The 22,806-nt window shown below is 48.4% G+C and overlaps 1 protein-coding gene across 1 annotated transcript in view; it reads right to left on the bottom strand.

Annotated features, from left to right (window-relative positions):
• Gli2 (GLI family zinc finger 2) overlaps positions 1-22,806 on the bottom strand; it is a 234,985-nt gene that overhangs the window by 25,038 nt on the left and 187,141 nt on the right. The window contains exons 4-5 of the mRNA XM_070021879.1: positions 8,128-8,330; positions 4,144-4,329 (exon numbers count right to left, since the gene is read on the bottom strand). Of these exons, the coding sequence (XP_069877980.1) occupies positions 4,144-4,329; positions 8,128-8,330 (389 nt within the window). The remainder of the gene's footprint in view (positions 1-4,143; positions 4,330-8,127; positions 8,331-22,806) is intronic.

Genomic DNA, 22,806 nt, shown 5'->3' with positions numbered 1-22,806 from the left:
GTGTCAGAATGGAGGTGACATCCAAGTCAAATTAGTGTCAATATGACAATAAAATACACTGCTCAGAGGAAATATGGGCTGTAAACAGTATTTCAATCGGAAACATTTCAATCTTCTCAATGGGGCGCAGGTGGGGGAGGCAGGATGTGGCGGCTGCAGAGCTGTGGTTAAATCACCAATATTTAACACTGTAAGGCAAGAAGGTGCTGCATTAGGGCCCTGGTGACAAAGAGTGAATTGTCACTACCAGAGGGGTGACTTTGACTTGTGTGTGTGCGTGCATACGTTCGCAGGTGCTGGTCCTGGGGTTTGAACTCAGGTGTCTCTGAGCTTTCTTGCTCAAGGCTAGCACTCTACTGCTTGAGCCAGAGCTCTACTTCCTTGCCTTTGGGTCATAATTAGAGATAAGAGTTTCACAAACTTTCTTACCTGGGCTGGCTTTGAACTACAATCCTCAGAGCTCAGCTTCCCTAATAGCTAGGATTATGGGCATGAGCCACCAGTGCTGGGCAAACTTGGCGTTCTCAGCTGGTCTGTGACCTTGCTGTGTGGCTTTGCTCTCTATCTGTCAGAACACCAAAGGACCAAAGGAGAAGTTGGGAAGTCCCCAAAGCCACGGAACTGCCTTGTCCTGCTTCAATTCTGACCCTCCAGGAAGATGGGCTCTGCATCTGGCCTCCAGGACCCTCTTAGAGGCCAAGCTGCCCTCAGTCTTTTTGGTTTGCTACAGGGTTTTCCACTAGTAAGGTGTGTCTCCCTAGGTGAGATGATCACAGGTTCCACGGAGATGGAGACAAAGACTGAAATCCTCCTCAGAAACAGTCAAGTTCTCTATTCCAGGAAGAGATAGAAAGCTCCAGTTTAAGCTCTATTTATTTATTTAACCCTAAAACGTGAGTCAATTACAAATATTAAATACGCAGCCACTCAGAGGACACATGATTTGGTCAAAATTATGCTGTGGTTGTACATGAGTGGGCTGGGCTGAGAGATCACTAGGCTTCCTCCTGCCCAGGCTGCCTCTAAGTCTGGCACACATCCCACCTGCACACCTCCATGCCACATGCTAAACCTCTCCCTGCAGTGTTCCCTCCTTTCAGGACATGAATAAGTGTACCAAGACAGGAACCTGCCACGGGTGGGCAGGTAGGTAAGGACAGGCATTCTATGGTTCAACCAGGGGCTTCCACAGGCCAACATCCCTGCAGTGCAAGTGCCATCACGGGGGGACTGGTGTGTTGGGTCCTGGTACCTTAGAACTAGGCCTGGCAGGCACATAGGTGCCAAATAAGAGTGTGTGCATATGTGTGTGGCGGGGGGGGGGAGAAAGAGAGAGAGAGAGAGAGAGAGAGAGAGAGAGACAGACAGACAGACAGACAGACAGACAGACAGACAGACAGACAGACAGACAGGAAGACACTATCTCCTAAACTCCCTATGATCTCTCAGGTCCCTGGCTCCTGTAGAGTTCATATATTCTTTAAACAGGAACTTGAATATATAGTGGTTCATGCTTACAATTCTAGCTATCCAGGAGGCTGAAATGTGTGGGTTATAGTGCAAAGGCAGCCTGGAAAATTTTATCTCCAATTAACTAGAAAAAAGATGGAAGTAGAGGTATGGCTCAAGTAGTAGAGTGCCAGCCTTGAGCAAAAAAGCCAAGGGAGAGTAAGAGGTCCTGAGTTCAACCCTAGTATTGGCACAAATAAAATAAAAAATCAAATAAAGGTGGTTTGCTAGTGTGAACTCACAAGTCCTACTGAGACACCTAGGACCCCTCTACAGGTGGTACCCAGAGCCACACTGCTAGTGCCATATGACAACCTGCAAGATTTCCTCTGTAAGTATGCCGAGGACAAAGAAACTGGATGGAAAGAGCCACTGGCACATGTCACTGCATGGACTGAAGATTCCCCAATGGGAGGAGCAGGGTGATTGCAGGAAATTTAGGGACTAACAAGGTCTACCTGGCCCCCATGGTTCAAAGGAGGGGAGGGGAGGGGCTGGGGATTCAGGCATGCTCCCTTAGACTCAGTGGAATGACACATTCCTACCCCTCCTCCCCCCCCCCCCCCCAGTACTAAAGCTGAGCCAAAGTGCCTAAAACATTTTAAAATGATTCTAGCTCTTGTTGAAACTGGTTTGAGAAGAACTGGGGCACAGCTCTGTGGTATGGCATGTGCTCAGCAGGTATGAGACTCTGGATTTAATCCTCAGCACGAAAGTAAACTTGCTTGGAATATATATATATATACAAAGTAGTGACAAATATAGGAGAGAATCCTGGGCTGGTTAGATTTCCTTGGATTTTAATGGTTTGGGAATCAAGGGAAAGGAGTAGCTTGCCTGTTCCTGAATGAGTATGTGGAGAAAGGTCTCTCCCACATCCCAGGCCTGAAATCCTTTCTCTGCCAACCCCAGGGTCTGGTGGAGAGAGGAGGGTGGGGCTGTGATGAATTATTCAACAACTAGTGATGATGATGATGATGATGATGATGATGATGATGATGATAATGACAACAATGAGTACAATGATGATCATCATGAGCTCTCTCACCTACCCATGAGTACACCTCCTTGCTCCTCTGCTCCTCCAGCCTTGGCCTTCCTGTTCTCAGAGTTGCTCAACCTTCTCAGTTGCTGCTCAATGCCAAGTGCCCTGGTGAACAAAGCTGCCTCCAGCTTGCTGCTGCTCTCTCACCCAAGCAGTTTCTGCCCTAACGAGTTTCCAGCTTTCCCTCCCATATTCTTCTCCAACTGCCACTCATTTGCTCTCGCCCAACACACACACAGAGCTCCTCTCTGTCAGGTGCACCCCAGGCCTGGCAGGCCTGGCATCTCGCCATGTCTAAGAAGTACCAGCCAGCTATAGTTGGGCTCCTTTGAGTCCCACCAGTGGTACAGAGCTGGCTGATGACCATAGAAAACAGGACACAAGGCTAGTGGTGACCTGAGCCCCAGACCATGGTGTGGATCTTGACTTCTCTCTCTTCAACTTCATAAGTGATCTAGTAACAAATCATGGGCTACTATATAATCTACTGAATTATGACCATCTCTGCTTCTACCAAATGAGTCTGCTTCTGCCTGTCTGGAAATCAACTGAGTTTCCATTGAAGAAGCAAGCTCTCCGCATTCCTTGGCACACTGCAGCATCCCATCTCCAGTGTCTGGCACACCTCAACTGTCTGGCACAATCTACCTGGGAATTCTGGCCTCAGTCCAGACCCTCACTTGCTCCCCATGAACCACACTGACCTTTGGAGTTAAATGGCCTGCTGGTACCTCAGGCCCTTTGCATTGGCAGATCACTCTGCTCGGATGGCTCTTCCTCTAGACTTCTGCATGGCTCACACTTTCTAATTCTGTGCTTTAATATCATCTTCTTCCTCTCCCCAAATTATACCCTACTCAGTACTTCCTCCTCAGTTTCCTACTGTGCTTCCTTGGTCCATTTCTTTTTTCCATGTGTGTGTGTGTGTGTGTGTGTGTGTGTGTGTGTGTGTGTGTGTGTGTGTGCGCGTGCGTGCGTGCGTGTGTGTGTGTGTGTGTGTGTGTGTGTGTGTGTGTGTGTGTGTGTGTGTGTGTGTGTGTACAGGAGCTTGAACCCAGGATTTAAATGCTGTCTCTGAGCTTTCTCACTCAAGGCTGGTACTCTACCATCTGAACCACAGCTCTACTTCTGACTAAGTGGAGATAAGAGGCTCACAGACTTTTCTTTTTCAGGCTGGCTTGGCTTCAAACCTTGATCCTCAGACCTCAGTCTTCTGAGTAGCTAGGATTATAGGCATGAGCCACCAGTGCTCAGCTTGCTCCTCAGTCCATTTGTATAACAGTTTCTGCCATTGCCTGTGTCTCCCCATTGTACTGTGGCTTCCACCAGAACAGAGATGGCTGTGCTTCATCTGCTTGAGGTCTACAACCTCACAACTGGCTATGTGTTGTCTGGAGACTTAGTCTTCTTGTGGATGGTGGGGTGGCAGACACTGAGACAAAGTCTAGACTTCTCCCTAGAGACCCTGGCTTCAAAGAGAACAAGGACAGCCCACTGAAGGCTTGTGGGTACCAGTCAGCACGGACTCTTCATCCTGCTTTGCCCTGGCCCCATGTTCCCATCCCATACTTTTCCCCATCAGAACTTACCATCCACAGGATTGAGGTAGTCATGGAGATGGGGCGCCCCAGTGGCACCCCCGCTCTGCATTAAGAGGTCCCCGTAAGGTGCAGGGTGGCCCCCCATGAGGGTCATCTGGTGGTAATAGTCAGAGGGGTTGGTGCCTGGGGCAGGGAGGCCAAACAGCCCCCTCTCCTTAAGGTGCTCGTGGGCCACTGTGGGCAAAGGAGAAAGAAGCTGTCAGAATTTCCTGCCCAAAGAAGCGAAGAGAAATCACACCCAGACTGAGGTCTCTTCTGGGACCCTTCTGCCCACCCCTTGCTGCCCCAGTGTCACCACTGAGCTAGGCCTGAGTTCAACCATTGTGGAGACACATGACTGGTGATGATGGAGACCAGATTCATCCCAGCATTCCTCCACTTCCTGCCCGACCCCCACTCCCCCCTCCTCCAAGCCTCGCAGAAGCCCAGAGCCCCAGGGCAATAGGATCTGGACTCAATAGCCTTTAAAAGGAAAAGATGTGAGAGGAGGTACCATAGCAACAGCTTTGGGACAGGTCAGTCTCTACCTGGATACCCAGGGCAAGGTGGCCTGTGGGGAGTTTCTGGGTCTGTTCAGAGAAAGTTCTTTGTCTCTCAAACCTACCAGCCCCCCCACCCCCCCGCCCTTGCAGCAAAGAGCCTTGAGACCATGTGCTAACCCTGTAGTCAGTCCTGCCTGCATAGGGCTGAGGAAGGAGACAGCAAGAGTATTTGAGGGCCTGTATTTGGTAGGTGTGGTGTGTCAGGGAAATTCTGGGAGCTTGGATGTTATAGATATCTGATGAGAGTCCTAGACTGAGTGTGTGAAACCAAAGGTGCTCTCTCTGTTTTCCATCTGTAAATGGAGGCACAAATGCTCTCCCCTGTAGAATTCCTATTGATCATGACTGTAGTGGCCAGGGTCATGATGAGCACTTACACTCACTGGGACCATAACAGGCACACTGAAGGTTTGGTCATTCTCTAATCTCATTGTTACCACCAGGCATCCTTATCATCCATACTGAGAAAATGAGGACACTCAGTCCCTTGGTTTAGTACTTTGAATCAGGTCGCATTGGTATGGAAATGATCAAGTTGGGAAGGGACCCCTATTTTGAATCTAAAGCCCTAGGTCCTAACCACCGTGATCTATAGCCTCTCTGTTAAAACAAGAATATTTTATTCTTGCACAATTTTCGAGGCCAAGGAATCAGTAGAGCTCGAGTTCCTTCAAAGACTAGTGGGAGAATCCATTCTTTGCCTCCTCTGGCTTCTAGATACCTCTATCTTCCTTGGCTTATGGCTCCATCATTCCACCTATCTCCATTTTTTTTTGTGGGGAGGGTCTGGTCATGGGGCCTGAACTCTGGGCCTGTGCGCTATCCCTCAGCTCTTCAGCTCAAGGCTAGGCGCTCTACCACTTGAGTCACAGCACCACTTCTGGCTTTTTTCTTTTTGCTTATGTGGTGCTGAGGAATCGAACCCAGGGCCTCAGGCATGCAAGGCAAGCGCTCTACCACCGAGCCACCTTCCCAGCCCACCTATCTCCATTTTTACGTCAGTGTCTCCCTTGTGTACATTTTGTAAGGACACATGTCATTGGATGGAGGATCCATGTAGGTAATCAAGATAATCTTGGCTCAAGATTCCTAACTTCATGACACTTGCCAATTTCCCTTTCCTGAATGAAGCAGCACAGGTTCAGAGATGCCAGTGTGCATAAAGGCACCTTTATGCTCACTATACCACATGTGGGCTTCTGGGCAAAGGTGAAGCTGACTTGCAACCTCACAGTCACATAGGCTCATCACTGGCTGGGTCACTAGGAGTAACAGAGAAGCCAGGACCCACTTTCTACAAGATGGCTCTCAGTGTGGAGGTAGCACATCTTAGAGGCCTCAGCTCAGTCAAGGCCATTCCAAGGACTCACAGGAAGTTTAGGGCTGTGTCTTGAACTTGAGGAACAACTTCACAATGGCGCCATAGTCTGGTTGGCTATGTTTAGGTACAGTGATTGCAATAGTTTCTGGTTTGTCTTGAATGAATAACTGGCAGAACATAAATTACTTTCTCCTACAAGGTTTGAGGGTATGGTTTTTGCAACATTGGAGGCAGAAAGCTCCCTTTTCACTGTAAAAATCCAGCCTGTGTCTTCTCAGACCTAGTCCTCAGCTGGAAGTAGGAGTGGACACCTTCCTCTGCAGGGGAATGAGGGTAACAATGAGGGGCCATGTTTCTGGGGTATACAATCTCAAATATACCAATCTCTGTATACCAATCTCAAATATGTGCAAGCTGGGCATGGTAGCTCATGCCTGTAAAGGTGACTAGCTACTTGATGGACTGAGATTGGGAGGATCATGGTTTGTCGCCAGTCTGAGGGAGAAAGTTCTTAAGAACTCATCTCAACCAATAGCTGGGCATGGTGGCGTATACCTGTGATCCCAGCTATAGTGGGAAGCATAAAACACCGGAGGATCATGTTCCAGGCCGGCCAGGGTAGAAAACAAGATCTATCTCCAAAACAGCCAGAACAAAAAGGGCTGGGGTTGTGGCTCAGGTGGCTGAGTGCCCGACTAGCAAGCATGAAGTCCCCAAGTTCAAATTTCAATACTGAAAAAAACAGAAAAAAAAAGTGTGCCATACAAATGTCCTCTGGCTTATAAGTGACCCTAATCTAAGAGGTAAAGACTTAGCTGGACATGTTTTGAGAAGACATAGCTGAGTTGTTTTCAAGGAGGTGCAAATAACAAGAAGAGGCAAATAACACTGGCCAGGCAGTGAGAGTTGGAAGCTAGCACCCACAGCATGCTGGGGTAAGGTGTACTTCCCAGGAAGACCCAAAATGTGTTTGTGCAAACATGTGTGTTTGCACACATGCACCAGAGGGGTAAGGAATGAGAGTAGGCTACAGGTATAAAATTTTAGGTCTAAAAGGCGTATTTATGCCGTATGACTGTGCCTTTTTTTCTGGCTCAAATTAACCAGAGTAGAAGAAACGACATGAATCTCTAATCTGGCCCAATCAATTCTCTCTCAAGCATCTGAGCATAGTAATGTAAAACCACAGTTTATCTCTGGGATGTTGGAAGTACCTGCACTGACCTGGGCTGCCATTTGGAGGCCATCTATATCAACCTGCCAAGCATATATAAAGCAGATGCAGGTAGCAGCCAGCCCCAAGTGCTCTAGGATTCCACAAGATATCCTGCCCTAACACCCCTTTCACTCAATACCAGCTTCTTCAGAGGTTGGCTTATTAGAACCAATCACATGTCAGACATACTGGTGTGATTTGGGTAAAAAGTATCCTGCAAAAGGCTGGTTGCTGCAGGCTTGGTCGCCAGTGTAATGTTAAGGGGGGTGGGTTTGGGGACTGGATCACAAGGACTCTGACTTCTTCACTGAATGAATCCATCGATGGTATTTGTGGGAGGTGGTAGAAACCAGAAAGTAGAGCTTAATTGGAGGAAACAGGTCACCAGGAGGTATGCCTTTGAAGGATATGCCATGTCCACAGCCCCTTCCCTTTCTCTGCTTCCTGCCACCATGAGGTGAGCAGCTCTGCTCTGCCATGTGTTCCGCACTATGACGCTCTACTTTATTACAAGCCTCAGAGCAATGGCACCAGCTGACCCTGGATGGAAACCTCTGAAATGCCAAGACAAAAATAAATCCTTCCTCTTTCACATCGATTTTCTCAGGTCTTTGTCAGACTGACAAAAAACTGACACAAGGAACAGACCTTTCCTTTGTCGTTTTGGTGATTCATATAAGACTTGTACATTGAAGGGCTCCCTAAAGATCACAGAAACAAATCTCATGGCTCTCCCCACTCATTTACTTACACAGGGATAGTGGGAAGGAAAGACAACCAAATCACTTTCCCAGGAAACAAGATTCAGCGTAACTGAGGGTAGTTATTAGGACCAATCCACTGGTCATCTATTGTGCCCCAGCTGCTCCTCCTGCCCCACTCCCCTGACTTACCATCTGCAGGGCTGAGACCCCTGGCTGCAGAGATCATGGAGAGCGTGGGGCTGCTGTGCATGGACCGGAGGTAGTGCTCCATGTGGGGGTTCACATATGGGTGGGGGGCACTGAAGGGGGACTCCCCAGGGCCAGCAGGGTGCGGGGAAAGCCGGATCAAGGAGATATCAGAGATGATGGGGCTGCCGCTCAGGGTGGGAGGCCTAAAGAGATAAAACACAATATTCTCAGAACAAGGGTGGATGTGGAAGCTAATGCTTGTCATCGCAACTACTTGGGAGGTGGAGGTCAGAAGGATCATGGGTCAATGTCAGCCTAAGAAAAGTCCAAGAGACCCCATCTCAGCCAATAAAAAGCTAGGCATGTGAAATATACCTATCATCCCACCTACAAGAGAAAAATAATGAGATTTGAAAAAATAAAAGCAGTGAGGCATTTAGGTGGCTTATGCCTGTAATCCTAGCTAGTCAGGAAGCTGAGATCTGAGGATCAAGGTTTTAAGCCAGCCCAGGCAGGAAGACCCATAAAACTTTTCTTTTTTTGGGGGGGGGTCTGGTAGTGGGGCCTGAACTCTGGGCCTGGGCGCTATCCCTCAGCTCTTCAGCTCAAGGCTAGCGCTCTACCACTTGAGCAACAGTGCCACTTCCAGCTTTTTTCGTTTTGCTTGTGTGGTGCTGAGGAATTGAACCCAGGGCCTCAGGCATGCAAGGCAAGCGCTCTACCACTGAGCCCCCTTCCCAGCCCAGAACCATAAAACTCTTGTGTACAATTACACACCAAAAATCCAGAAGTGAAGGTGTGACTCAAGTGAGAGTGCTAGTCTTGAACAAAAAAGCTCAGAGAAGGCATCCAGGTCCTGAGTTCAAGCCCCAGGATGGATGCCTGCATGTGTGTGCACACACATGCACGCACGTGTGCGCACATACACACACACAAACACACACAGCAGAAAGGACTTGAGGTAGATTCAAGTGGTAGAGTGTCTGCCTATTAAGCCCTGAGCTTAAACTCCAATACTGCCACGAAAACCAAACAAATAAACAAATAAGAAAAGAGAATCACAGGAAACAGGAATCCTGCTGGAAACCCAAGCACCACATGAGCAGACACATCTGCATTTTCATTTTATACACTGGCATTCTGTGATCACTTCCAAATTATAGTCAAATCCTTTCAGCACTAGCCAGTGAATAGAGGCTAAACACTGTGTACTGCTACAGCTTCCCATTACCTAAAATTCCTGTGACTCTGAACTCTGCATGCTTGCCTGGAATCCTGGCTCAGCTGACCATGTGTGTCCAACCCTCAGCTTTGCTTCCCCATTGACTACATAGGCTAGACACATTCATGCTTGAAATGTATGGAACACAGAACATGAAAATACTAATGCCAAGGGAAAGATGAAAAGAACTCTTACTCCTAACAGAATATGAGAAAACGGAGGGGATCAAGAGATGCCTGCAAAGGGAGAGACATCTTGCAAGGAAGGAGGTTTTGCCTCCAGTTGAATGGTCTCCGGTGGGGCACACTGGGCTGCAGAATGAGTAGTGAAGGAAAAGATCAATATTCAAGATGATATTGGAAATTGATGAGCTGTAACTAATATTCTGAGAATCATTCTAGGTCTCCTTGCATGTTAGCTTCTCAAGCTAACAGAGCCTGAGGCGTCATGCCCACCAACAGTCAGGTCTGCTTGCAGCTTGGTTCCTATGGCCTGGGCTGGCTGTGGTCAATCTCTAGATCCCATAGTCTGCCATTCAGCATGATGAAGGGGCTTTCCCACTCAGGCCAACTTACCTGAGGATTCAAGCAGCTACCGTGTATCTCAAGATCATCTACTGTAAAGCTTGTCCTAAAACACAAGCCAATCTTTTAGGGCAAACAACTTCTGACTCAAAACAAATTCACTGTGAACCATAGTAAAACCAAGATCTCATCTTCAATTGTCCAGAAAACACAGACCCTCCATGATTTGACATGGCATGAAGAAAAATAAGTGTGAGACTCAGGCAATTGGGGATTTGGATCCCAAATGAATCAAGTGATTTAACCTCTCAACCTTTGACTTTCCTCAGCTGTAAAATGGAGGCAACAATAAATGTCCATTTCATATGGTAGATTCAAGAGAGAACTCAAACAGTAATTCCTTAGAAAGGTAAATATTAGTTCAACAAAATAAACCCTGGGAATTAGGTAAAAGGGGGGGAGTGGAGGGGATAGACATGAAGGAAAGAAGTGTGGGGGGGAATTATTTGAGTCAGAAGTGTAATGCATAAAAAATATGCTTTAAAAATTCAATGCAGGGGCTGGGAAGGTGGCCCAGTGGTAGAGTGCTTGCCTTACATGCATAAGGCCCTGGGGTTTGAGTCCTTAGCACCACATAAGCAGAAAAGGCCAGAAGTGGTGCTGTGGCTCAAATGGTAGAGCACTAACCTTGAGCTGAAGAGCTGAGGGGCAGCACCCAGGCCCAGAGTTAAGACCCCATGAATGACCAAAAAAAAATTCAATGCATATCTTAGAACATAAGTGAGGGAAGGGCTGAATTGGGAGTGATGAGAGAATATGGAAAGGGATGACATTGATCAAGATGCACTGTATTCATAAACTGCTTTTTTGAATAGCAACTCCTTAAATAGCAACTACTTAAAGATAAATATGTGTACATAATAAACAAATCCCTAAGTATGGAAGTCCTAAGATTGTGTCTGAGGCGGAGCAGGTGGTCCATAAGTGAGAGTTGTGATTCACAAAGCCATCATGCCCTGAGGACCATTGATTTTCATGTAGGGGCAATATGTGTGGAAGGCACTGTTAGAGCTGGTCATTTTATGAAAGGGGACACTTTATAGATGGATGGAGTGGTTGGACTTGTGGTTAAGCAAGTAGCGATGATCAGGGATTATGTTCAACGCATGAAAAAATAACCTCAAAGCACAGCAAAAGCCACTAACATCGGGATGTGATCAATGTTGTACATGCAGGTATTGGTAAGGTCTGGGAGTGGTACTTAGTGGTATCACTCCCAGTTCTGCAGATGTGTGTGCCCTAGGCATGTAGAAGCCAATCTCTGGCTATCTGTAGGCACTTGTGCTTTTTTCCCACTCTTAACTCTTGCTCTCTCTTTCTCCCTGTACCTCCCCCAGTCCCTTGGGATAGAGTTGTAGGTGCCACCTGCCATCCCCAGCCCAGCTGCCCCTGACCCAGTCACTATCTTCATTGACTACACGCTACTGTGTCCTAAATCTTGGCTGGCATCCTACAGGCTCTGGGAATCAGCCTTGCTTGGAATGACCTGGGAAAGATGGAGAGGACAAGAGGCTCCTCACTGTCCTCCTGGATAATAAACAGCACCTATACTGCACAGTCCCCAGAGTGTGCATCCTTCAGCCCCAGATCTGTCTCCAGATCCACCTGGGGTGATGTTTGCATGGGAGCATCTCTTCACAAAGCACCTGAACATAGCAGAAATGTGAATGTCCATCATGCCACCATCACAGGCCAGAGGTGCAAATGCATCTCATCATGAGGACTTGGATCTACAAAGGGATTGTGTCCCCATGTGGAACAGCTGGAGGAGCAGGGGCTTGCTGGAACTATCTTGTGCCTTGGACCACAATCCCTGGTTTACTGGCAGGAAGAACAGGATGCTTGGAGGGGCCACTGCCTTAGCTCCAAACTAGGAGATGGGGAAGAAATCAGTCAGGCTCTGACAACAGGTTTAATTAAGGTGGTGGGGAAAAGGTACCAGGGAAGGTTGCCCATGCTGGGTCTGGAAGGGGCGGGGCCTGGGCTGCAGGGCTGTCCTGCACAGGCAGATCCTAAGGCTCTGAGCATGTGCAGAGAAGGACTGGATTGATGAGGCCATTCTTGAAGACTCAGAGCCTGGATGCAATGAGGTAGTGCCCTGTACTTAGACTTGCTGCTGTCTTAACCCCTGGTTCTCTCACTAACCCCGGTACTTCCCACTTAGGTGTGCAGCCTCACCTAGGGGGCACCCTCTCTGGTGCCTCACCAGGATAGTACAAAGATACCAGTGTGGGGCACATGGTAGGTGGCTCCGTTCCCTTTCTCTCTTTGGCCCACCTCTTCCTGAAAGCAGAGAAAGGTAGAATATAGAGAATTTGCTGTCCTAGTCACACTATACCTGACATAAAAGGCGCATTGGCCAACATAGCCAGGGATGACTTTCAGACACCTCCCCCAGGAAGCCTATCTGTTCCTGCAGTGTAAGATAATTTAAATTAATCATGCCCGATCTGACATCTGGAAACAAGGCTGACTGCATATCAACATCAAAGAACCATATGAATCTAGGTAAAAACCACACAAAGGAGGTACGTCATGACCATTCTGTAGGTGATGCACACACCTTGGCCTCTCAACCAGGGTCACTAAGTTATTAAGTAGAAGAGTCACAACCCAGGTAGTTCTGGGCAAATGGATGCTTTTGATGACTATGGTTCCTCATGAGCTGGGCTCAAGATAGGAGGAGGATCAGGGAAGAGCAATGCCGAGACCAGGACAACTTCCAACTTACCCCATCCTAGTCCCATATACTACCCCATAATCTTTGATGAGGGCACTGAGTCTCTTCTGCCACACTGTGCTGTGAATGACTGATAAAGGACTGGCAAAAATGTTCTAAGAGCCTAAATGCTGTCCCTAAGCTTTCTTGCTCAAGGCTAGGGTGCTACCACTTAGCCACAGCTCCACTTCTGCCTTTTTGGATGCTTAATTGGAGATAAGAGTCTCACAAACTTTCCTGTCTGAAATCCTCATATCTCAGCCTCCTGAGTAGCTAGGATTACAGGCCTGAGCCACCGGCATCCAGCATGATTCATCATTTTGACAAAGCAAACACAGCCAATGGAATGGATCTCAAATGACCAAATCCCAAACCTTATGACAGTTTTTGTGGGACTACGGTGCATTCTGGCAGCCCTGAAACTGCAGTGACATCTCCCGCCCCTAAAAGCTCAGGGCATTTGGAGACTTCAGCTTTACTTTCTTTGGTGCTTGGTCACTAACCCAGGTCCCTATGGATACTGTATACCCCAGTGTTGGTGAGCAGACACTACGGTGTCACAGCCACAGGGACCTCACCAGGAAAGAAGGCTGCTAGTAAAACCTGAGCTCTACTTCAGGATGCCTCCTCCAACTTGCCTGTGTTCTCCCACCTCTTACCTGTCCAGGTGGAGAGGGACCTGCCCTTCCTGCATTACAGCCTACAGAGGCTGTAAACTCTGGGCAGAGACTCAAGGACTTGAGGTTGAGTACCATGGTCTGGGCTCAGTTTCAGAGCAGGCCACTGTGTTCTACAGCACACATGTGCACCCTCATACACTCGCAGGCCACAAACAAGCACATCAAAGCCAGCCCTCTGCAAGCCACATAACACAGCCACTGCTCTTAGGTGCTGTCTTCTCCCGAGTCTGTCTGACTGACCTTACCATTGGCTTCTTTGATATCTATTAAATAGTTGTTCCCAGGGAGGCTGCCCTGAGTCCTTGCTCTGTGCCCAGTGACAGGACAGTATGATGAGGGCTCTAGTTGAGGAACAATCCCCTAACTCTGCCTGGAAGTATGGAGGAAGGCTCCTCAGAGACAATGATATTTGGAATGGGTTCTGAGGGTTAAATAGCAGTTTGCAAAGAAGTGCATTACAAATAAAGAAGGCAGCATGTGCAAAGAAAAACATTTGAAGGCAAAGCCCACAGAGTGCTTTGGGCTGGGTCTATGTTGAACATACTTCCAGACACTGAGCTGGCTGCTGGGGGAACCAAAGAAGGGAATGACACAGACAAGAGATGAGAAGCAGAGAACCAGCTTCTTGGTTAGGGACTGGGATCTAGTCTTTTTGGAAGTTAGTTCTTCTGCTTTTTGAGTTACTTAAGCCCAGATGTGCACCTGTGCATGAATGAGTGAATGTATTTATTTAAACCCCTAAGAGCTGAGTTTTTCTCTTGGGCAACTGTCAGGTCTGTTAAGGCAGGCTCTGTTTCTTACAACCTCCAACTGCCCAGTGGTCCCTGCCCTGGCATCCACAGGCCTGTCTACCTTTCTGTACAGCTGGAACAGAGGATCCCACGCATACTGCTCTGCACAGGGTTTCCAAGGTCAGCATGGGGCTGGGAGATGTAAGAAAGAAAAGTGGAAAGGGAGAGAAGACAGGGCAAACAGGCCTGACTGGGAGCAGCTGTTGCTGTCACCAATGTTTGCTGAGCACCTAGCATGTGCTCCATATCCAGCAAGCCTGTGAGGTCTGTTTGATTATTCCATCTTAAATATGAAGGAACTGGGGCTCAAGAGGTAGAATGGGAGCTGGCCTCAGCCCCTGTGAAGTCAGACCAGACACATGTTTGTCTCACTGGCTTCCACTCACCCCCTCCTCTCTGGACACATCCAAGAAGCATAGACTGGTGTCCTTGCTGAGACTCACTTGGTGCTCCAGGCTGACTCTGGAGCGGTGTAGGCTGAGAGGGCCACCCACACTCATGGAAAGGTAGACAAGGGTCTGGGTCTTGGCTTTGCCATAGCTGAGGCCCTCATGGCTGGGCATGCTTGTCTTGGTCTGGGGTTGTGGTGAGATGGATGGGCTGAGAATGTGAAGTGTGCATTGTAGCTGGGCCAGATGCTCAGCAGCTAATGTCAGCAACCCCACCCCCCATTTAACTGTGCAAACAAAAACAGCTCAGCGGGTAGAGGGGCCCCCTCTATTATGTTCCAGGTCAAGCCTCTGCCCCACATGCTGGCACAGAGTTTTGGCAGGAGGGGGAAAAAAAAAGCCAAGGCAATGAAAATCCCACATGGACACAAGGCTAGGTCTGGCTGAGTAAGCTCACCCAGGCCCCAGCAATCCCCTGTACCCCAAGAGGCAGAGTCATTTGGAGGGCTCCTTGTAGGCCTGTGGCTGCTGGCAGGCTAGAGGGATGAGCCAGGCTTTGATGGATGGAAGATGTCTGACCAGCACAGCCAGGTCAGGGCAAGGGCAGGAATAGACCTGTTCTTCCTGGAGTGAAAGGAGAGGTGGAAGTGCAGGGATTGGGGCCCAATGCCCCACCCAGGAAGCCTGGCTGGGAAGCCAAACAATGAGGGGCTAAGGTGCTGACTCACCTAGACTCAGTGCAAGCCTGTGGGGTGGGATCTTCTATTGGTGGCAGGGAATGGAGAGGAAGAAGAGGAGGGAAGGACCTACATTTAATAGCCAGGAGAGAGCTTTGTTCAGAGACCTCCTGAATAGGTCAATGAGGCCAGAGACAGGCAAGGAGGAACAGGCCCTTGGGGCTCCATTTCACAGACAGAAATACTGAGACCCAAAGTGATGGTCATATGGCTATGCTGGTATTGGCAGTTGCTGCTGAAATGCTGAGAGCTAGGTGTTCCCAGACTGGTCTAGGGATTACTAAAGATTAGAATGGGGAGGGCCAAGCACTGGAGGCTAAGGGCCTATGCCTTCTATCCAGGTGGATTTTTGGGATGACTTAGGTCTCAGAGGAAGGTGGAGAAAAGGTATTATCTTGTGTGCCTAATGCCTGCTTCTCTGTGCTCAGCCCTGTGCTTGCCCTTCTCATCTGCATTTATTTTCTAGTTAATTGCTATTATCTCTGCAGAGGGGACAGCTCTGAAAGCAGGTACCTGGTCTATGTTAGCTCACATTATCTGTCCAGCATGGGGGCCTGTGTCCACAGGGACATGGAGCATGCTCTGTGTAGATGGATACATAGGTGGGGTATGAATGAATGGTGGATAGATGGATGTGTGGATAGATAGATAAATGGGTGGATGGATGGATAAATGGATAGGGATGGATAAATGAATGGGTAGATGGATGAATGGATGCAGCAGGAACAGTAAGCAATGAAGAAAAAAGGCATGGTAAAGAAGGCTTTGACTCCATCTCAGTTCACCTCACACCTTCCTAGTTATGTGGCTTGAACCAGGTTTCCTCTCTGAGCCTGCATCCTCATCTGCAGAGAGCAACAGTGACAGCAATCCTGCAGAGCAGTCATGAGATAGGTCATGTAGAGGGATGGCATGTGGGGGAGGCAGATGATGCCTCCCAAAGCCACATCCACGTCTTAATCACAGCAGCATGTGAATGACTGAATGCAGAAAAAGGAGACATGGAAGATGTGGCTAAGGTGAAGAAGTTGAGATGAAAATATGGATTATTTAGGTGACCCTAGATGCCATTATAGAAGTAAAGGAAGATTCCCCACAGAAGGGAAGAAAGCCATATTCCATGGAAGGCAGAGATTGGAGTGATGTAGCTATGAGCCAAGGAATGTTGGCCACAGGCTGGAAGAGGAACAGCTTCTGCTCACAGCCTCTGTGTGTGAGTGTGTGTGTGTGTGTGTGTGTGTGTGTGTGTGTGTGTGTGTGTGTGTGGCGGGGGGAGGGGGAGGGTAGGGAACATGGCCCGGCCCACACCTTGATCTCTGCCCAGTGATGCTGATCTGAGACTTCTGACTTCCAGAATGAGGAGAAAGTAACTTTCCGTTGTTTTAAGCACTGAGTTTGTTGTAACTTGTTCCTGCAGCCCTCGGCATTGATACTGGTATGTGAAGTGTACTGTCTTAGGGTGGAGTCAGGACTTAGGAGGTGACAGGCATCACTGCCAGCTCCTTTCTGCCACTCACATTCTCAGATCTTGTGTTATTCTAAGACTGAGGCCAAGGTGGGTGCCCCCTTTTTGTGCCAACAGGCAGGAAAGGACCCTTCCACCTTGAGCTGGGGTGCTCTTGGCAGAGGAGAGTGTTTGAACCCTGTGTTCCAACTGCCAAGCTCACAAGGCTCCGGAACGTGCCTCCCCACTGCCACTGGGATTACACGGTCACTGACTCCGCACAGTAGAATCCACTCAGCATGCAGCCCTGGCATGCCAAACGCTCTGCCTTGACGACCATGGCCTGCAGGCCCAGCCCTGCCTCTGGGCCAAGGTGCCTGCCACCCAGCGGGATCATGGCACCATGGGGTGGGTCAGCATGGCCTGTGTTCCTCCTGTTGTCACTGAAGTGTCGGGGCTGGCTTCTACTTTCCCATAAACCTTTGCGAAGGGAACTGGATTTACTAACACCCAACCTTGCTGTGGTGTGCCCCTCTTTCTCCCAGAGCTGGGGTGTCTCCATGCCAGAGCAGGAGGTGCATGCATCTGCTTTTACCAGGATAGCTCTGAAAGCTGCTTGTGTCTGCCTCCCCAGGCCCTATGGTAAACAGAAACAGAACCATGGAAGGAAGGAAGGAAGATGGAAGGAATCCATCTTTCTCCAAGATTTTCTTTTGTTGGTTTTGGTTTTCTTGGGCTCTTTGGTTTTGTTTTGTATGTGAAGCTATAAGTTGGCAAGTTTGCTCACCACATTTTCTATACATCCATGTAGGAAGTCACAGAAGTCAAGTCCTCTCAAACACATGCTCAGGAATTGCACAGTCAGAGACACACACTGAATTTGTCTGGAGAACACGGAATCTCCCTCCCCCCACCGACTCCCCATCTCCACTCATTGTTTGTGTACCCTGCATTCAGTTCTCTGTGCATCTCACCAGAAGTCTGTACCAGGACCTGGCTGCACACAGGAGCTTGGATCTCAGCAACCAGCATTTACTGTTGGCTCCTGAGGCCATGCAGCATTCCCTCCTCTGTCAATGTGCACTGAGCCTGGCCTCTACTGACACAGGGAGTGTGTGTGTGTAGGAAGTGGCTAGGGGTCCTGGTTAGACTTGGCTAGGACCCCACTCACAGAGGGGTACTTTTCCAGGGACTACTTGCACTCACAAGTAAGCCAGTCTGGGCAGAGTACATGAGCACCTGTGACAAAGCTGTAGGGCACTGCTGCTGAAAACATGTAGAGACTTCTAGGGTCATGGAGGGACAGCTGTAACCAAAAGAAGATACAAGGTACTGAAACAAAAAGGTAGCAAAGAATGAATCCACTCTGCTGGCTGGGGTAACCTGAGAGGGCTTCCCGATTCCTACAGAGATGGAAAGGAGGCTACAGGCTATGGACAGTTCTGGAGTCCTGAGATAGACTAGCTAGACAAATGGTAGTTCATGTCTAGAAATAGCTAGTTCTGGCCTGGCAGCCAGGAAAAGGAGAATGTGTGAAAATGCCAAAAAGCAATGGCCATCCTAAGACCCACGGTTGAAGAGGAACTTCTTCTCATCCAGAGTTACTGTCAAAGAGGATACCAGACGTAAATGCAGGGAGTTACTACAACACATACTAACCATGGAACAAGCGGCTGTTAATAGATGAAATGCTCCTTCAGAACAAAAGGAAAAAAGAAAAGATGGGCTAAATAGCTGAACAGGCATTTCATGGGAAGGAAGCATAGTGGCCAATAAATATAGAAAGGACAAATGGAAATGTTGATGACATTCCCCCACTGCTGGGTAAATGCTGTTGAAACCACCCAGAAAAAAATCTGAGAAGTCCCAGACTCAGCAAATCCATTTCCGGACAGATGTTTGCCCTAAAGAACCCACTCACGAGATGCCAGAGGATGGTACAAAGGTGTCCAGCAGCAACGTTCAAAGACACAGATGTATACCAGATGCTAGTCAACAAACATTGTACCAAAGCAGTGAGAATGAATGAATGAAGGAAGGAACGAATAAACAAATGAATTGATGAATGATTGGATAAACAAATGAACAAATGAATGAATGAGTAAATGAACAAAGAGCCCTGAAGGATAATGGGTAAATTCCCAGAACATAATGCAAATTGTCAAAAAAAACAAGTTCCCAAAGGACACCCCCAAAGAGATTTCATTTACACAAAGGGCAATAAAGCAAAAGTAAACAATATATTGTCATGGGAATAAAACATAAGGCAAAACCTTCACGGACATGGGGGACGATTAGCTGGAAATCCCAGAGGAAGATGAGCTGGCATGGACTTGGGGCAGGTGTATGAGGGCAATGGGAGATCAAAGGTGCTGGCTCATTCCCAGTGCTCTGGATAGGCAGAAGATTAGAGGGCATGTATCATGCTGGTAGGTGCTCACGTGTACCTACCAGTACCGGGGCTTGAACTCTGGGTTTGGAAACTATTAGCTTTTGTCCCTCAAGGCTAGGGCTAGAGCCATAGCTCAACTTCCAGCTTTTTTTGCTGGTTAATTGGAAATAAGAATCTTATCAACTTTCTTGCCCCAGCTGACTCAGAATCATAATTCTCAGATCTCAGCCTCCTGAGTAGCTAGGATTACAAGTGTGAACCACTGGCACCTGGCTGACTCTCAGATCTTAATCATAACTTTTTGATTATTTTGTGATTCTTCAGTATTTCACAGACCCAACTTGTATGAAAAGGATGGCTGGGTGGAAGTGGCCCTCTGCTGAGGGGTTGGTTGAGTGGATGGAGATGCTGGGATGGGGAGCAGAGGGGGCACAAGGCTGGAGTGGAAAACTCATGTGGTCTTCCAGGAAGCATTCCAGGGCTCTGTGGCTGTCCCTTGATCACTTAGAGGCCCATCTTAGCTATGGCATTTATCTGCTGCTCGGGATTCCTCCCAGCTAAGCCTGGCCCTGTCCAAGATGGACCCAAATTGCATGCCCATATACTCTACCAGACTCTGCTGAGTGCTGGCTTTCCTGTTGCTCTTCTGAAGAGCTGTAATAGAGAAATCAGCGCTGTCAGCTGACACAAAGCAGATATCTTACTAACTAAACACTGATGTTTGGGTAGGGAAATGAGGTTATAAAACTGTGCCTCCAGAGGAGCCCATACAGATAGGCTCCAGTGAGATTTGGCCACACCATCAGCAGAGGTCTGTTCACTAACCCACCAGGACAGATCCTGTCCCCTTCCAACATAAAGGCCGAAAGGCTTCACTATTCCAAATACAAAATTCCAAAAACATAAAAGAAAGGAGCGATGGTATCAAGGAAATTTTTCTCCCAGTTAAGTGCTGACTTACAAGGAGTGGGTGGGATGCAGCAGCCTTGAACTTGATCATTCTGTCTATTTGGACCAGAAACACAGCTGAGCTGGGGAAGAGGTAGGGGTGGGAGGAGCTGGTCAGGATAAGGGTCTCTCCAGGTAAGCTGAGCACTGGGATATGGGGTCTTGATCCATAATAGAGCCACCCTTGGCTGAGTCACTTTGGCACTCCTGAGCCGAATCTTTCAAAAAGTCAACCCCTTAAAGTCATAGGTAAGGATATGGCAAGTGATGGTGTGGGGAAGGGAAGGGAGACCTTGTGAAAAGAGGGGCTTCATTAGACTTCATGAGGAGTCTGCGTGCGAGCATTGAGGAAGTTCTGAATGGACATGGATGGTGGCCAGGACAACTCCTCCCCCAAAGACAACTTCAGCTCGGCCAGCCTGCCAAAGTATTGCGTGGAATTTCCTTCCCTGCACTCTTGTCAAAGCCAGATGGATAATCCCAAATGGTTTAGATAAACCTCTTTCCAGATGGGGCTGCTGCCTGCACGTCCATTAGTGTGCAATTAGGAAAGGTCCACTCCTCCTTAGCAGTCCCAAGTCTGCTTGGAAGTGGAGCTTCCTTGCTGCAACGGGGAATCGCCCCAAGTGGCATTGGGAAGAGGCAGCCTCTTGGCTGATCAATCTCCCTTGTCCCTGTTTTCCCGGGTACTGACTTCCAAGCTCCATTCTAGCATACCACCTTGTAATTGCTGTTTCTGACAGATAGACAGAGCTGCTGTTTCTGCCTTTCAGATAGACTGTGAGATCTCAGTGCAAGACTGCTTGTACCTCAAAGCCAGATGTGACAGGACACACCTGTGATCCCTGTTACTCAGAAGGTAAAATCCCAGTGATCATGGTTCAAGGCCAGCTCAGGCAAAGTCAGCAAGACTTTGTCATAAAAACAAAATACAAATAGGCTGAGTGTGTGGTCAATGGTAGAGCATTTGCCTGGTGTGCTTGAGGCCCCCAGGGCTCAGTATCAGTACTGAAAAAAAAAATAAATAAAAGAGGGCTGGGAATGTGGCTTAGTGGTAGAGTGCCTGCCTAGCATGCATGAAGCCCTGGGTTCGATTTCTCAGCACCACAAAAGTAGAAAAAGCCGGAAGTGGTGCTGTGGCTCAAGTGATAGGACACTAGCCTTGAGTACAGAGAGGCTTAGGGACAGAGCCCAGGCCCCAAGTTCAAGCCCTAGGACCTGCAAAAAAAAAAAAAGAAAAAGAAAAAGAAAAAGAAAAAGAGACTTTGTCTTGGTGGCTTCAAGCTACAGTGCTTGGGACACAGAGCTCACTGTCATCTTGACATGAGTGATTAACTTTCTCCCTACCTCCAAGGCCAGTCTGCCCTGCCTGTGCCTGGAACTTTACTGTGAGTAAAGGGTTCCTTTGGCTGATGATTGCTGTTTTCTTGCTTGCTAGCCAGGCCAATGCACTGGAGCCCTGAGGAGGGTAGTGAGACTTCTAACTCTCTAAGTTCAGTGGGGACACAGGAAGGGCTTATGCTTGGGGGCTGGGGACCAGAGCTCACTAGCATCTGAGAGATCCTGGGGAGCTCTTATGCACTGAGAACTTCTGGTTTCCCCTGTGAGTAGGGGAGAGGATCAATCAGCTTACAGACTGTTGGGAGGGCTGGCTATGGCACTACCTGCCTCCCAGCCTGAAGAAGGGCCAGCACCAGTGTGTGCACTGTTCTACATACTTTATTAGTTAGCTTCTCATTTCCGTGACAAAGTACTGAGAGAAAGGCTTATTTGGACTCAAGTATGAGTTCAGGATCATTGGGCCTTATTGATGTGGGTCTGCGGTGGTCTAGTAAATCATGGTAGGAGCAAGAGGTGGAAGTATTTTTACCCCATTGTAGCTAAGCATCCTGACAGTCTCTTCAAGGCCACATCCCCAGGACCCAAGTTCTTTCTATAGGTCTCACCTCCTTAGCAACCTACCACCTCTCAGGTGTGCCACAGGCTGTGAACCAATCCTTTCAACATGTGGGACTATAGAGGACACTCCATACCCAAACTATAGCTCCCAATATTTAACTCAGTTCTCTACGCACAGTTCCATAAAGGATGCTCAGGAAAAGTGAACTTATGGAGGTCAATCAGCCAGCTCCAGAATACAAACAGAATATCAGGTATAGACAGGATCTGGATCCTAGCCTCACCTGGCTTTGTCCCTGTCCTGGGCATGGAGGATGGGAAATGTTCATGGTGGGAGAAAACCAGAAGATCAATTCCCAACCCTGTAGCTCTGGCCAGCAGCCCTTCCCCACAGCTGCCTTGCACACCCTCTCCTCCTTTGGAACAGACCATGTCTACACAGCAAGATTTGCACCACTCCTGTTGTTGGCTCCTGTTCCTAGCTGACCACACCAGCATTCTCCAAAGCCCAGAGCAAGGCAGCTCCTCTTCTGTGAGGGGCTGCCATTCGGCAAAGATCAAAGACCAAGCATCTTATCAGACACACTCCTCATTAAACTTTTACAAGCCAGGTTTCATTATAAATGAGCTGTCTGCCCCACACTGCCAAGCACATCGCTGTGCTGGGAATCTGACATTCTCAGAGCTGGGGGAGATGGTAGCAGAAGTGGCCCTTAAGATCACACTGCCCAGGGTTCAAATCCCTGCAGTACTATTTTACTAGAAATGTGTTATGGTTTGAATCTGAAATGTCCCCTGAAGGCCTGTGTGTTAAAAGCCTGGTGGCCAGCTGATGGGGATTATAGAAGTGATCCAATTACCAGGGCTCTGGTGA

This window comes from Dipodomys merriami, unplaced genomic scaffold (genome assembly GCF_024711535.1).
Source record: "Dipodomys merriami isolate MVZ:Mamm:240054 unplaced genomic scaffold, mDipMer1.0.p SCAF_146, whole genome shotgun sequence".
In the NCBI taxonomy this organism is placed as follows: Eukaryota; Metazoa; Chordata; class Mammalia; order Rodentia; family Heteromyidae; genus Dipodomys; species Dipodomys merriami.
Note: the sequence above shows the minus strand (reverse complement) of the source record. Positions and strands in the feature narration are given on the sequence as shown.